Here is a 13,676-nt window from a genome sequence, read left to right as displayed (position 1 = left end):
AATAAAGAGGTTATACTCCAAACTTCTCTCATGAGCTAAAACAACCTTGATATGCAAATCTGAAAAGTGCAATATATGAAAGGAAAATTATTAGCCAATATAATTCATGAATATTAATGCAAAAATTCTAAAGAACGAAATCCAACAGTATATAAAAAGAACCATTACCAAGTTGGGTTTATACCAGGAACACAGAGTTGGTTGAACATTAGGAAATCAATGTAATTCAACACATTAACAGATGAAAGAAAAAAATTTTTGATCAACAGCTACAAAAGAAACACTGTTACAAACAAACATCTACTCGTGAGTTTTAAAAAACAAAAAAGAAATAACCAAACAACCCCTGGGAAACAAGAAAGAAAACAAATCCTTTAACTTAATTAAGAATATCTAACAAAATCCTACAGAAAACATTACTCTTTAATGACAAAACACAGAACTTTCAATACTGAGAACAAGGCAGAATGCCTACCACTGCCATTTCTTGAAGGTCCCAGCTAGTGTACTTACACACAAAAAAAGAAATAAAAAGGGAAAGAGCAAAAAGTAGGAAACAAAACTTTTGTTATTTATAAATAGTATGAAGGCATACAAAGAAAACTCAAAATAATCTAAGATAAATTATCAAGTAAGAGTTTAGCAAGATTATGGTATGCTAAATCAAAACACACAAATTGGCAGCATTTCTATACATCAGCAACTGTTAAAAAGAATGACATTTTCTCAAAAAAATACCATTCATGACTACATAAAAATATAGTAAATACCTAAGGATAAATCTAAAAGGTGTTCTTGATTTGAATGTAGAGAAATTTGTTAACTTTGTTAGGAGTTATTGAAGACAACCTAAATTAAGAGGCAGATATACCATGTTCATGGAGAGAAGACTAAATATTGCAATAAAAAGTTACCAGTTGATTTATATATCCAATACAATCCTCATAAAACTCTCAACTGGGGTTGATTTATTCTGTTTTCTTATTTTTGGCTTTGTTGATCCTCCCCATATTATTTCCTTTTTTTAACTAAAAACAATCACACATATATCAGTATATAAAACATAAATGTATCATTATTTACCAAAGAAATGTTAACATCCAAATATCAGTTTAAATTAGAACTGTTGCCACCCAATATAGTCCATGGACTATTCACATTGTTTGCAGATTTTATACTGTTTTTGAAAACAAAAAGATCTTTATTATAATTTTTGATTATAAGATACCAATTTTTATTGAAAATATTAAAATGCCCAAATGTAGAAGATGTCTAATGCCCCAGAAATAAGTACTTGTAACAGTCAGATATATCTGCTTCCAGATTTTATTCTATGTATAAATTATCCATACACACATATTTTCTTATATTTCTCATGTACACCAAAAACTACCAAATGTCAACAGCTCAACTACCAACCATTTTTTTATAGTTTTACAAAGAATCAAAAGGAAAAAAGTTAAGGCTGGTAGAATTTTCCCATAAACTTCATCTGTGCTAATTTATGAGTGTGTTCAATCACTTAACTGCTTATAAACTAAAAACTTACTGTATTATATATTTCTTCAATAGTTTCTGGTCCTTCAGTGGATTTAGCCACTACTTTCAGCTTTCCAGGTGAACCTTTCTCCAACTGCTGAACCTAGTAAGGATAAAAAATGTAATGATTCTATCTAAAGGTGACAGAAAATAAATGGGTCAGAGGGTGTACACATGTGCACGTGTAGGTTTCTCAACTAAGTAAAGATAGAGAGGGGCGCCTGGTGGCTCAGTGGGTTAAGCCTCTGCCTTCCACTCAGGTCATGATCTCAGGGTCCTGGGATCAAGCCCCGCATTGGGCTCTCTGCTTGGCAGGGAGCCTGCTTCCCAGTCTTTCTCTGCCTACTTGTGATCTCTCTCTGTGTCAAATAAATAAACAAAATCTTTAAAAAAAAAGTAAAGATAGAGAAAAAAAGGACTGTAACAAGATACAGTCTGGAGGTAGAAATAAATTAACAGATTAGTTGGTGGTACCATAATAGGAGGGATGAGGGATACTTTCCAGGTGTTGACTTAATAAATTGTGTATACTGTAATACTGCTTACTGAGTACTGAGATAGGCCAGAAAGATGAGCTGGGGAATACACTTAGGAAGAAAATCAAGAATTTCATTTTTGTCTTAATAAATCTGAAATGCTTATGAGGAGTTCAAGTGGAGATATCCCATAGTCAACTGTGAAAATGGGTGTGGAGTTCAGGAGAGATGCCCAAGCAGGGTATATAAATCTGAAAGCCATTAGCAAAGTATGGACCTAAAGAAGACCTCCCAGGTAACAAGTGCAGAGAAGAGAAGAGGAAGCAGGTGCTCTAACATTTACAGGTTGAAGACATGTGGAACCCCAGGCTGTGAGACCAGAGAGCTCAAGAATGGAGAGAATTTCAAATGGAAGGAATGTCAATTTCACCAAATGCTGCCCAGAAGCCCCACAACTAAGGGCAGAGATATGACCACTGGGTTTGACAGCACGGATTTTGCCACAGACCCCAGCATGCGATTTCAGAGGAACAGGGATGGAAGCAGCTGAGAGTTGGCTGAAGTGGATAACGGAGGCAAGAAAGCAGGAGCATGTATAGAAGTTTCCTTGTGAACAGGAAAAGAAAAACAGGGACCCAGACAAAAGGGCAGAGAGGGGAAGGGAGGACTCATTTGTTTAAAGTGGAGAGACACTGGTGGGAATGACAGAGTGGAAAAGATGGTTAACTGATGATGAAGCATCCCTGAGAAAGTGAGAGAAGGTGAGAGCACACTGAAAGCCTGAGAGGAGCAAGGACACCTTCAGGTATAAGCGGGAGGGGTGGGGAGGACAGAGGGACACGTGGAGGTCAGTGGTATGGACTGGAGTGGGGAGCACTATCTTTAAGATGTCCTACTGAGTATAGACTAATTTATTTCATGAAATGAAGGAAGGAGAGCCAGAATAAAAAACTTAAAAAATAACAAAAACCTGAAAATAAAAGGAATTCCAAACACCTTTCAGACTTACCATCACAGGTACAAATTTTCTTAAGAACTTAACACCATGTTGCTCCATGTAAGAAGCCACTTTCTCTGCCATTTCTTGATCAAAGCCACGAAGAAGGACTGAGCGCACCATAATCGTGACATCTAAGCCAATTCCAGCAAGAAACCCACCACATTCCAGAGCAACATAAGACGCACCCACCACTAATGTTTTGCCAGGGCAATAAGGCAGAGAAAAAAGGTCATCACTGAAAGATAAAAACAACAAAAGGAACACGTAGGCAATAAAAATGAAGTAAAAATGAATACATAGGTTTTGATGCGTAGTGGTCTTCTGTTGGCTGCATGGCAACCTGGGGCTTGAATGAAGAAACATTAACAGAAAGAGTCTTTTGTCATTTTAAAGAGTGTCCACTGTAGAGTAAGAAATATATTTCAGGTTTTTCAAAATCAAATTAGTGAATCACAAGTGAAGGTGTTTTAAAAACTGAAATGGACTAGAAAATATTAGACTACATTACATGTGATAAGAAGAAATATGGTTTGGTTTGTTTTGAGTATGTCCATGTGTTCACCTGAACAACGTCATGAAAAACACATTTCTTTTTTTTAATTTAAATTTAATTAGCCAACATATAGTACATCATTAGTTTCAGGTGTAGCATTCGATGATTCGTTAGTTGTATATGTGCATCTGGTGAAAAAAGTTTGGAAGTCATTGTCCTGAATTATGAAATGTCCTCTCTGTAACCATCAGGGATAATTACTATTAAGTCCCAGTATTGGGAAGAGCCATGCTTCTCCTGATCAACTGGCCCATTATTATCATATAGATGCTAAACCCCAAAGCTATTTTATTTACTTCTTTGCTCTGGCCTCCATGAAGTTCAGAGCCAATCTCCCAGACCTGGCTGAGCAATTACCTAGAATCATATAGCATTTATGTGTGCATAAATGTGACCTTATTATCTACCTTAGCTTATTTTCTCTGGGCTTCATAACGTTAACCGCTTAGCTTCTTTCATTATACTTATTTGCCATCAATTCAAATCTTCTGTGAAATAATATCAGGGACTAAATAAGTCGGACACATAAGCATAACACAATTTAAGGTTACAATAGCCTGTTTAATCTTACCTAGTAATACAGTACTCTTTATCTCCTGGGATTCCTAAATAGCGGGGTCTTTGGCCTGTTGCTAGGACAAATTTGCCAGCAGTATAGTAAGTTTCCTGTCCTTTTCTATTGGTTGCCTTGAAAAGAGAAAAGTAAATTTCAACTTTTGCTACAAACACAGTAGAGTATCAGACACTGGACAACTAGTTACAGAGCTTCCCACCCAACAGGAGTGGACATGCAAAAATAATAATGCAGTTGGTGATAAGCACCAACACAGAAAAGAGAAGTCTTCATAAAACAGCCACCAAAAGAGCCCAGTGGAGGTGCAGTAGGGGACTGGAATGCCAGCCGAGGGCGGTTTCAAAGGTGGTGGTATTTCGAGTGGAGACCAGAAAGTGAGAAGATTTGAGAAGAAAGGAAACCTACAGAGAGAACAGTGCATAGAAAAGAACACGGGCCTGAAAGCAGCAGGTGTCTGGGGAACAGCAAGTGGTCAGAAAGTGGCAGGAAAGGCGGGGGATGCATCACGGTGAAGGGATACAAGGTTCCTGCCAAACGTTAACACCTTTATTCACCATTCTAAAGATTTCAGCTATGGGAAACCAAGAAAGGTTATTCGTTGTGTGCATATTTTCAATTATATGAGTAATTCATAAATCCATTTTTTCCTTAAAAAAATTCAAAAACCAATGGAGGTGTTTAAATAAGAGGGTGGTTTCAATGGTGGGACCGAGGGAGGGCAGCCTGGAGACAGGCACCTGCTCCAGAGGGTCGGGAAAGAGAGAAACAAGCCCAGGATGTAGGGGTGGGATGAGGGAAACCTGAGATTTCTAGCGGGAGCAACTGAGGAGACCTTGGTTATCACTAAATGTGGAAACACAGAAAAGAAGAAGGTATGCTTCCAAACGACTGGCTTATTCAACCAACCATGCCAGCCATGCCACAATTTGAGAACTAAAACTACCCTGACTCGTATTTCTATGATGTTTCGTGTGAGTGATGTAATTCAAACTGGCCCGCATATGGTTTCAAAAGGGGAAACTTTCAACAGACCACCCCACAATTTTCCAGAGATAATAAATGACTACAAAATAATCTTAAATCCCCCCAAGATCATTGCATACTGTACTAGGAAAGCAGAGTCCAAAAACTAGGTGTTGAGGGTTGTATCTCATTGTCTTATATAACTCCAATTTAAAATTCTTCTGTTCAGCACAACAATCTCATTTTCCTTACTTGTGGCTCTTATACTATGTAAACATGACAAAGCTTCTAAAATACACTAATTTTATACTACTTTTATTAATATGTCTTTGAATAACATTTGGAGTTCTACTTAAGGTTTCATTTTATTTTTTTAATTATTCTTTTTATGGAAGTACAGTTGAGACGCAATGTTCCATTAGTTTCAGGTGTACAACATAGTGATTTGACAAGTCCATACAACACACCATGCTCCGCACACCTGTAGTTGCCATCTGTCCCCAAACAACGCTACTACGACACCCCCGACCAATTCCCCAGACTGTACCTTCATCGTCGTGACTATTCATTGCATTTTGCTCATCCCCCACCTAAGGTTTCATTTTAAAAAGGAATTACACTACTAAAATTTTTCATTTTTTAGTCAACTATTCTAAACATTTTCTTATAAGGTAGTAATAAAATCAAAAGGCAAATAATAACTTTAAATGAAGATCTCTTTAAAAGGCAATTTCTGCAATTTAGCAGGCTCTGTGCAATCAGCAACAGGAAGAAACAGGTGCACATGAGGCAACATGTGTCCTCACACATGTCAGTGTGAGTCCGTAACATACAACACAGAATTTCAGATCAAGGCGAGTTCAAGCAATAGTAAAGAAAAGCAACAAACGTGACAAAACAAACAGTACCTTTATTTTATGATGTTCGACAAATTCTCCATAAGAATTGACATAGGTCACAGCCTTCTCCCTCAAGGACAACCTGTAGCCCCAGTTCAGAGAGCCAATGTGATTCTGAATCGCTTCTATCATAGTCTCCCAGTTGTGCTTCACTGAAAACAAATAACCAGAGCAAAGGCATAAAGCCAATTTTATTGCCTTTTTCTTTAAAGATTATTTATTTATTTATTTGGGAGAAAGAGAGCAGAGTGAGGGAGAACATGAGCTGGGAGGAGAGGCAGAGGGAGGAGGAGAAGCAGGTTCCCCGCTGAGCATGGAGCCCAACATAGGGCTCAATCCCAGGACTCTGGGATCAAACTTAACCGACTGAGCCATCCAGGTGCCCCAAGTGAATTTTATTTTTAATGTTCAATCTTATATAACCACACAGGAGCCATACTATATATTGATTTAAGAATCAAAAAGTGAACACAAGACAACTAGCAACTGAAATCTTTTTTAGGTCAGTTACAGTTTATACTTCTTCCTCTTTTACATTACAAAACATAAGCAAAAAGCAAAGTTCTGAAAAAGAAAAAAAAATCCCTGGAACAGAGAATGGGTAGAACAGTCCAAAACATCACAAGACAGGGAGATCATCCCTACTTGGGAGCACCCCAAGGCTACTCTCACACTCTTAGGTCTGCACGGGGTGTCCCAGATGTGAAGGGAGGGAGGTCTCAGGTTGGTGAGCACCATACATCCATCTGCCAAGCCCAGCCCGGGCCACTCCCTTTCAGTTCACTTGGTGGTGGCTTTATGATAGCAAAGATGCTGCATTTCATTACAACAAATGTGGTTTCTGCTCACCATGGCCTACCATTTATATTACAATGTTTATTCATTTCCTGTTGCAGTTGGAGCAGGAGGTGACGGAATCAAATTCCTCATCATCTCCTTATCTTTTAGGCAGGATTGATTTCCTAGCCTTCGTCTTGTCTGCCAATGCTGTTTCCTGAAGGAGAAACCAGTCTCCATGCAGCACTGTGCTTCTAAAATACAGAGGCCAGCCTGGGATTCTCACCAAATTGGATGAGATTCCCAAAGGCAAACCCAGCCAACTGAGGGTTCGTCCTCTAATCACACCTGGTGACTCACCCCATCTAGCACTCTCGGAAAGGCCACAGCACTCCTCAGGAATGTGGGAAGTTACAGTGCAGGAGAGAAAAAGAGGTTATGGTGCACTGAGTTTATGGCACGGATGTCGGACCAACCCCTCTAGGAAGCTCCTGAGATCTTGCAATCCAGGGGATCACTGCGGTTGCTACACTACCTGATCCCCACGCTGTGATCCCAGGAGGTAAAGACCCAGCAGGGATGAGCCTCTGCACAATGGCACATGCCCTCAGATCCTGAGCTACCTCCTCCCCTCTAACCCAGAAAAGCTACTCCTCTAATCTTCCAAGAACCATTTCTCTCAAGGACCTTGTCAGTTAGCTTCCCATTTCACACGGTATGTTTGTTTCTGGTTCTTTTTGTAAGAGTGTCTCTTACATCTACACCAGCGTTTCCCAAATATGGCTGCATATCAGGATCCCCTGGGATTCAGGTTGAAACATACAAATCCCTGGACCAAGTCCGGACAAGCTCCCCCGGGGAGATCCTGCGAAGCCAAGTCCAGAGACTTGCACTCTAGAACCACGTGCTCCATTGCTCTATTGACCTGTTAAAGATCTGCAACAGTATCACAGTTCTAACTACTGATGGAAAAAATCTCCCATACTTTCTCAAAGGCTGCAGAGCTATTCTCAAACATTTACTTTCAATACAAACTTTAGAATAATCTGTCACATTCCAAAAAGAAAAAAAAAATTGTGGAGATTTTTCCTGGACTTACATAAAATTTACAAATCAATTTTGAGGTAATGTCTTTATAGTATTGAGACATCCCACCCAAAAATCTCAGTATACTTTTTGTTATGCTTTTCTTTCCTTATATATCTTGTCCATTCATGGTATATTTATCCCAAGTTATTCTATCATTTTGTTGCAATTTTCCATTGTATGTTTAACTTCCTATTGCTATGTAAGAAATCTATTGATTTTTACACATACAACCTCTGAGCAACTTTGTGAACTCTTATTAGTTCTAACATTTTTAGTTTGAACTCTTGTATATTCTAGGTATCTTTTATATAATTCATATTATAGATTTGTAATATCTTTTTATTCCTCCTTCTCAAGTATGTACTTTTTCTTCCTAGCCTTCCTTTTTGTGCACAGGCCAGAAGCCCCAGAACAATGCCGATAATAGTAGTGGAAGTTGGCTGCCCTGTTTGATTCCTGACTTCAGTGTAAATGCCTCAAGCTCTTCTCCAACAAATATTTACATCTGACTTTTCTTCATCATGTAAAAGAAGTGGCCATTTCTTTCCTTAGTTTAATGACACTTGTTTTTCTTTTCTTTTCTTTTCTTTTTTTTTTTAAGAGCCATAATGGATGTGAAATTTCTGCCAAATGCCTTTGGAGCTAGAATGTAGGTCATCACGTGGATTTCAGCATCCCTACTATGGTTTCCTAATGACACATTCTTGTATCCCCAGAATGAACTCTCAGAAGTCACAGTGCATTCTTTTAGTCACTGCTGGAGAGGATTTGCTTTTTCTAGAATTTTGTAGCTCTATGGCCTATAGCTTTCTATTTTTACACTATCTTTCTGTATCACTGTTAAGTCAGCCTCAAAAAAAAATTTTAGAACTTCAGTATTTTCCTAAGCTCTCGAACAGTTTAAATATTTAAAAAGTGTTCCTTGAAGACTGAGGAAATTTACTTGTAAATTTTCAGTGTCTTGGAGACTGGGTTGTCCTTAGGCAATATTTTCTTTGATAATTCAAGTCAATTCTGGTTATTTATATTTCCCTAGAATATACTCCTTTTCATCAAGATATTTAAAATTCTTACCACTAATTTGTATACTGAATTTGTTTTTTCTCTTCTCTTTCTGTAGTTATATTTCTTTCCTCAAGATACCTAATGCTACATATTTGCATGAATTCTCTCTCCTGTTTCCCTGATTGGGTTTGCCAAAGGTCTACCTACCTATCTGCATTTTCAAATATATTCTTGCTTTTGTTCATTGACTCTGTTTTGGGGAGGATGCTAAGTCATTATTTCCTCAGTGTGGGGTGCATGTGTGTGCGTGTGTCTATTTTTTTGCCTTGAAGTTTCCCTATCTGGTATTAACTGCCATTACCTTGTTTGCATCTCCCTGACACAGCTTCTCCCACCTGTTTTAAAACTGCCCATCTATTTCATTTTAAATAGGAAAATTCAAGTTAGCCATTTAAAAATTTAAAATTCAAAAAAAAAATTAAAATTCCTGTATTCTCAACAATTCTCCTTTGGTTTAGATGTGTGTGCTGTAAACAGCACATGGATGAATTCTGTCTACACAACTTGAGAAGCTGACTCATTCAGCTTTATTCTACTATGTAAAAGAGTGTCCTTATGTTTGTCTGCTGTCTTGTTTTCTGGGTTGTTTTTTGCTCGTTTTAAATTAGTTTCATGCTGTTTATTTGTACATATCCCGTTCCCCTTTTCTTGGAAGTTCTATATTTAATTTCTGATCTGCAAATTATATATACATTTTAAATCTACTTCAATCCATTATTTCTCTACCACTGTCAAGAATGAATGTATCTAAAAGATTCTCCCACACCAGATTTCAGCATGCTTTCAGTTCCTTTCTCTTCCTGCTTAGATTCTATGGACTTCTCTTGGCCATTTCATGAAGCTTATGCCTAAAAACTGCTAAGCCCCAAATTCCACATGATGGCTAGCTAGGTGTTTCTTAGTATAGTACCTCAAAACTAACTTAGAAGCCTTTTGTGTATCGGGAACAAGATTTTACCCACTTGAGGGAGTTATAAAGTATTTAGGAATATCAAGCACGTCTAGACAAGTTCAAGAACGTCACCTGGACCCTCAGGTGAGGCAAAGTGGCACAAGCATACACAATGCTATCCTCTCAGAATGTGCAGAGCCCCAGCAGCATGAGGCAGTGGGCAGCAGGCAGGGCTGACACACCAAGAAGTTATCAGCTTGTGGGGAATCCTGCTTGGGGAGTCACCCACACACCCCTCTGCCTGGCTGTCCCCATCATAGGACACATGTACTGTCCCATTCCTCATGGCCTTTCTCCATTATGGGGCATTCAGAGTTTCCTCCCCACTTGGCCTTGATTATTCTAGAATTATTAAAACAGGGTATAAGCACTTTTAATTTTAAGAAGACTCCTTTGGGCACCTGGGTGGCTCAGTCACTTAAGTGTCTGACTCTTGATTTCGGCTCAGGTCATGATCTTAGGGGCATGGGACTGAGCCCCACATCTTGCTTGGTGAATTAAACCCTATTCCATTTGGCCTTCTGGCACCATTTCCTTCCAGATGGTTCTCTTCTGAGACTCTCTAAGCCCTAAGTCTTGTCCTTAAAAATCTAGCCCCTCCTGGCCTCTAAGACACGACTCTCCTGGTTTTTCCTCATCTTCCTCACCCACCCTCTAGGTTTTAACATTTCTCAGGATCCGTCTGTGTCTGCTATTCTTTTCCAACCACAGGGCCTCCCCAGCCCCTCTCAGCAATTCCTAAGACTTCAACCACCACCTGTAGGTGGGCTGTAAGCCCAGGCCTTGCCTAGACCTCTCTCAAGCACAAACCAGCCCCTGACAGTGAACTCCACCAGGTGTTCTGCAGGGGAAAAATCCATGCAAGGTGAAGGATTCAGGGAGAAGGATTCTTGAAAGTGAAGGTGACCCCAAAGTTAAATTGCCAAGTGCAAAGACCTTATTTTACCTACAACCAGTTGGTACTGAAGCTGGACCCAAAGCTCTCCAGAGAGCGGAGTGTCTGGGGAAATTTGTCCATGGGAGAATCTGTCTGGCCACAGCTCATTATGCTGAACTCCACCACGCTGGGCCACTAACTCACACTGGCCTGTGTTTTCCAGCTCAGCAAATACACTGCATTATCACCCACTCCCTCCCTCTTCTGGGATTCCTTCCTTTTCTTCACCCTCCACCCTGCGATCTGCGGGGCCCAGCCAAATCACCAGGAAGGATATGCTCATGCACACATTTCCTCCATCAAAATCTCTTGGGACACAAGTCCTTGTAATTTTTTTTTTAGAAATTCCATAACATTATTCTAAAGAGATGAAAATCACCCAGCCACATCTAGCCTGTCAATTCCATGCCTTCAGTCCTCTAAATCCACCTCACACTCTCCAGTCTGAAATCAGTCTTGGCCCAGGCCTGTCATTTCTCCTCTAGGTTAGGTGACAGCACTCCGGCTCACTTCCTTGTCTTTGGACTTGCCCCCCTTCCCACCACCAGCCTTCTAAACTCCTTGGTGCCACCAGAGGGTTCCAGAATCCAAACTGTGGTTCAGGCTCCTCTCTTGCTGAACCCGACTCTCTTTCTTCCTTTGGGGTCAACCACAATGCCTTCAGATGACATTTAAGAGCTGTCATGATGTGCTTCTTTGTAATCTTTTTTTCCCCAGCATCCTGCCCCCATTCTCCATGCCAGCCATTCACTATCCCCCAAAGATTCCACGTTTTCTTCCAGCTCCAGAGTTCAGAGCATACTGCTTCCTGTCTCTAATGACCTGCTTCTCTGTGACCTTCAAGATTCAGCTCAAGGGTCACCTCCACCATCTTAGCCTCTCAAGGATACAGTAAGTGCCCCTCAAGGCAATGCTCAAAACCTCACTGTGAACTAGAGCACACAGAATCTCCTCTCTTCTCTTTTCCCCTCTTGCAACAGACTGTGTGCTCCTTAAGGGCAGAAGTTCTATTTTCCTCATATCTGTATCCTCAGAGCCTAACCAATAAGTGCCTATTGGATGAATTTGGCTTCCATCTTTCACTAACCAAGGACATATATAACCACTGGTAAAATAAAAAATGTTATCACTATAACAGATAAAATTCAAATAATGACCCTGGCTCTTCTCTTTTCTTTACACTTGAAGGAAATCTGAAAACAGCAATTATTCTCTCTCATGTTCTGTAGAGTCTGCAATGACTATAGCTGCCAAAGGCACCAAGGCCCCCGAGAGTAGGGCCAGGTTTCAGGTGATCACCTCTGACTCCCCTGTGCCAAAGTGGGGTCCTAATGAGCACTCAACAAACTTCAGACTCAACTCTAGAACTATAAATAGCAAGTCTTTCTCTAAGAAACTCATGCTTTCTTCTTTCCTCCCAATCTGTATTTTTATATACAATTACCCACCTTGATGACTGTACTCCCAGCCAAATTTCCTGGAGTCCTTTAATGCCTGCCCTAAAAGGGCAGCTTGGTGCATCAATTTCTTAGGAACACAGCCCACATTTACACAAGTACCGCCAAGACCTGAGAAAGAAGATAATAGTTTTAAAGTTTCCTCTGTGTCCATGGGTGTGTACATGGTTCTACATACCTGTAGAGCAGGTGTTGTTAAACATGGGGAAATGACACACTCAGATGCTGGGGGGCCAACAGTAGACCCCACAATAACACGCAAATAATTAAGCCAAACTCTTCAAATGAGGGTCTGTGAAGGAGACCCAAAGATGAGCAAAAATACCGATATATACTTGAATAGTTTTCTGGGGAGAGAATCCAAAATTTTCATTTGAGTCTGGCCCGTGAAGGGATCAGAATTATATTAGATTAATTAGATAGATACTAAAACAAGGACTGGAACCCCAGCTTCTAGCCTTTATTCTCTGTAAGTTGGACTCCTCCTCTGAGCCAATATTGGGTCCACTGCAAGCTGCCTGGTAACATCTACTCTCAATCTCAAACAGCACAAAAAAGCCACGTGTGATGCCCCCAAGCAGGGCATGAGTCAGAAAATTCCCTCTCTGATCAGTCTCTCTTCTGGTAATCCAGAGAAGTAGGATATTTCTAGGCAGGAGAGAAAGAGGGGAGAGGGCAGAAGGAGAGAGGGAGAAAACAAAGGTACACACAGGAATTTTTCAGCATACAAATGTTAGAAGGAAAATTGAGAGAGATTAACTTTACTCTATGAAATGCTAAGGTAAAATTTTTTGAGTAAATTTGAATTTTAAAACATGATTATCATATTTTGTCAGGGCTCCTACAGGAAACAGATGACATCCTCAAGCTGGGAAACTGAGGAGAGTTTATAGAGAAATGATTACAGGGGCGTGGGCAGGAAGAGTGAGGAGGAACAGAATAGTGAGTAGGCCATCGCCAACCCCACATGATGGGCAAAGCACATGGAGAGATTGACACAGCCTACAGGGAGTTGGGCATAACAGTGGAGGTGGCCTTCTATTCCTGCAGGGACCAGCAGGGCAGGAGCTAGAAGAATGAAGAACCCCCCAACTCCACTTTCCTCCCTCCCTTCTGTTCCCCTCCTGTGACCATTAACTGGTTGAGCCCAGCTAGAAGCCAGAGGGCAAGGCTGCAGATGCATCAGCTTTCTGGGGCATGGAAAAAGGTAGACATGAAGACACAAAGGATGGATCGAATACAAAACAGAAAATAGCCACGACAAAGTCTGTGTGTTCCATTAAAGTAAATGCTCTCCTCTACAACTGGAAGCTCACTGTGCACTTTGCTGACAGGCCCTGGACGATTACGCACACACTGACTTGACTGAACATCACGCAACCATTAGAGTCAGCC

The 13,676-nt window shown here is 40.3% G+C and overlaps 1 protein-coding gene across 1 annotated transcript in view; it reads right to left on the bottom strand.

Moving 5' to 3' along the window:
- The window catches only part of LOC111159006 (thioredoxin reductase 3), a 79,695-nt gene that overhangs the window by 31,949 nt on the left and 34,070 nt on the right, over positions 1-13,676 (bottom strand). Inside the window, exons 7-11 of the mRNA XM_022521368.1 lie at positions 12,273-12,392; positions 6,014-6,156; positions 4,140-4,255; positions 3,025-3,250; positions 1,550-1,642 (exon numbers count right to left, since the gene is read on the bottom strand). Coding sequence (XP_022377076.1) covers positions 1,550-1,642; positions 3,025-3,250; positions 4,140-4,255; positions 6,014-6,156; positions 12,273-12,392 — 698 coding nt within the window. The remainder of the gene's footprint in view (positions 1-1,549; positions 1,643-3,024; positions 3,251-4,139; positions 4,256-6,013; positions 6,157-12,272; positions 12,393-13,676) is intronic.

Source organism: Enhydra lutris, unplaced genomic scaffold (assembly GCF_002288905.1).
Source record: "Enhydra lutris kenyoni isolate GAN:26980312 unplaced genomic scaffold, ASM228890v2 scaffoldscaffold66, whole genome shotgun sequence".
NCBI lineage: Eukaryota > Metazoa > Chordata > Mammalia > Carnivora > Mustelidae > Enhydra > Enhydra lutris.
The sequence above is the reverse complement of the archived record's forward strand: the minus strand, read 5'-3'. Positions and strand labels throughout refer to the sequence as shown.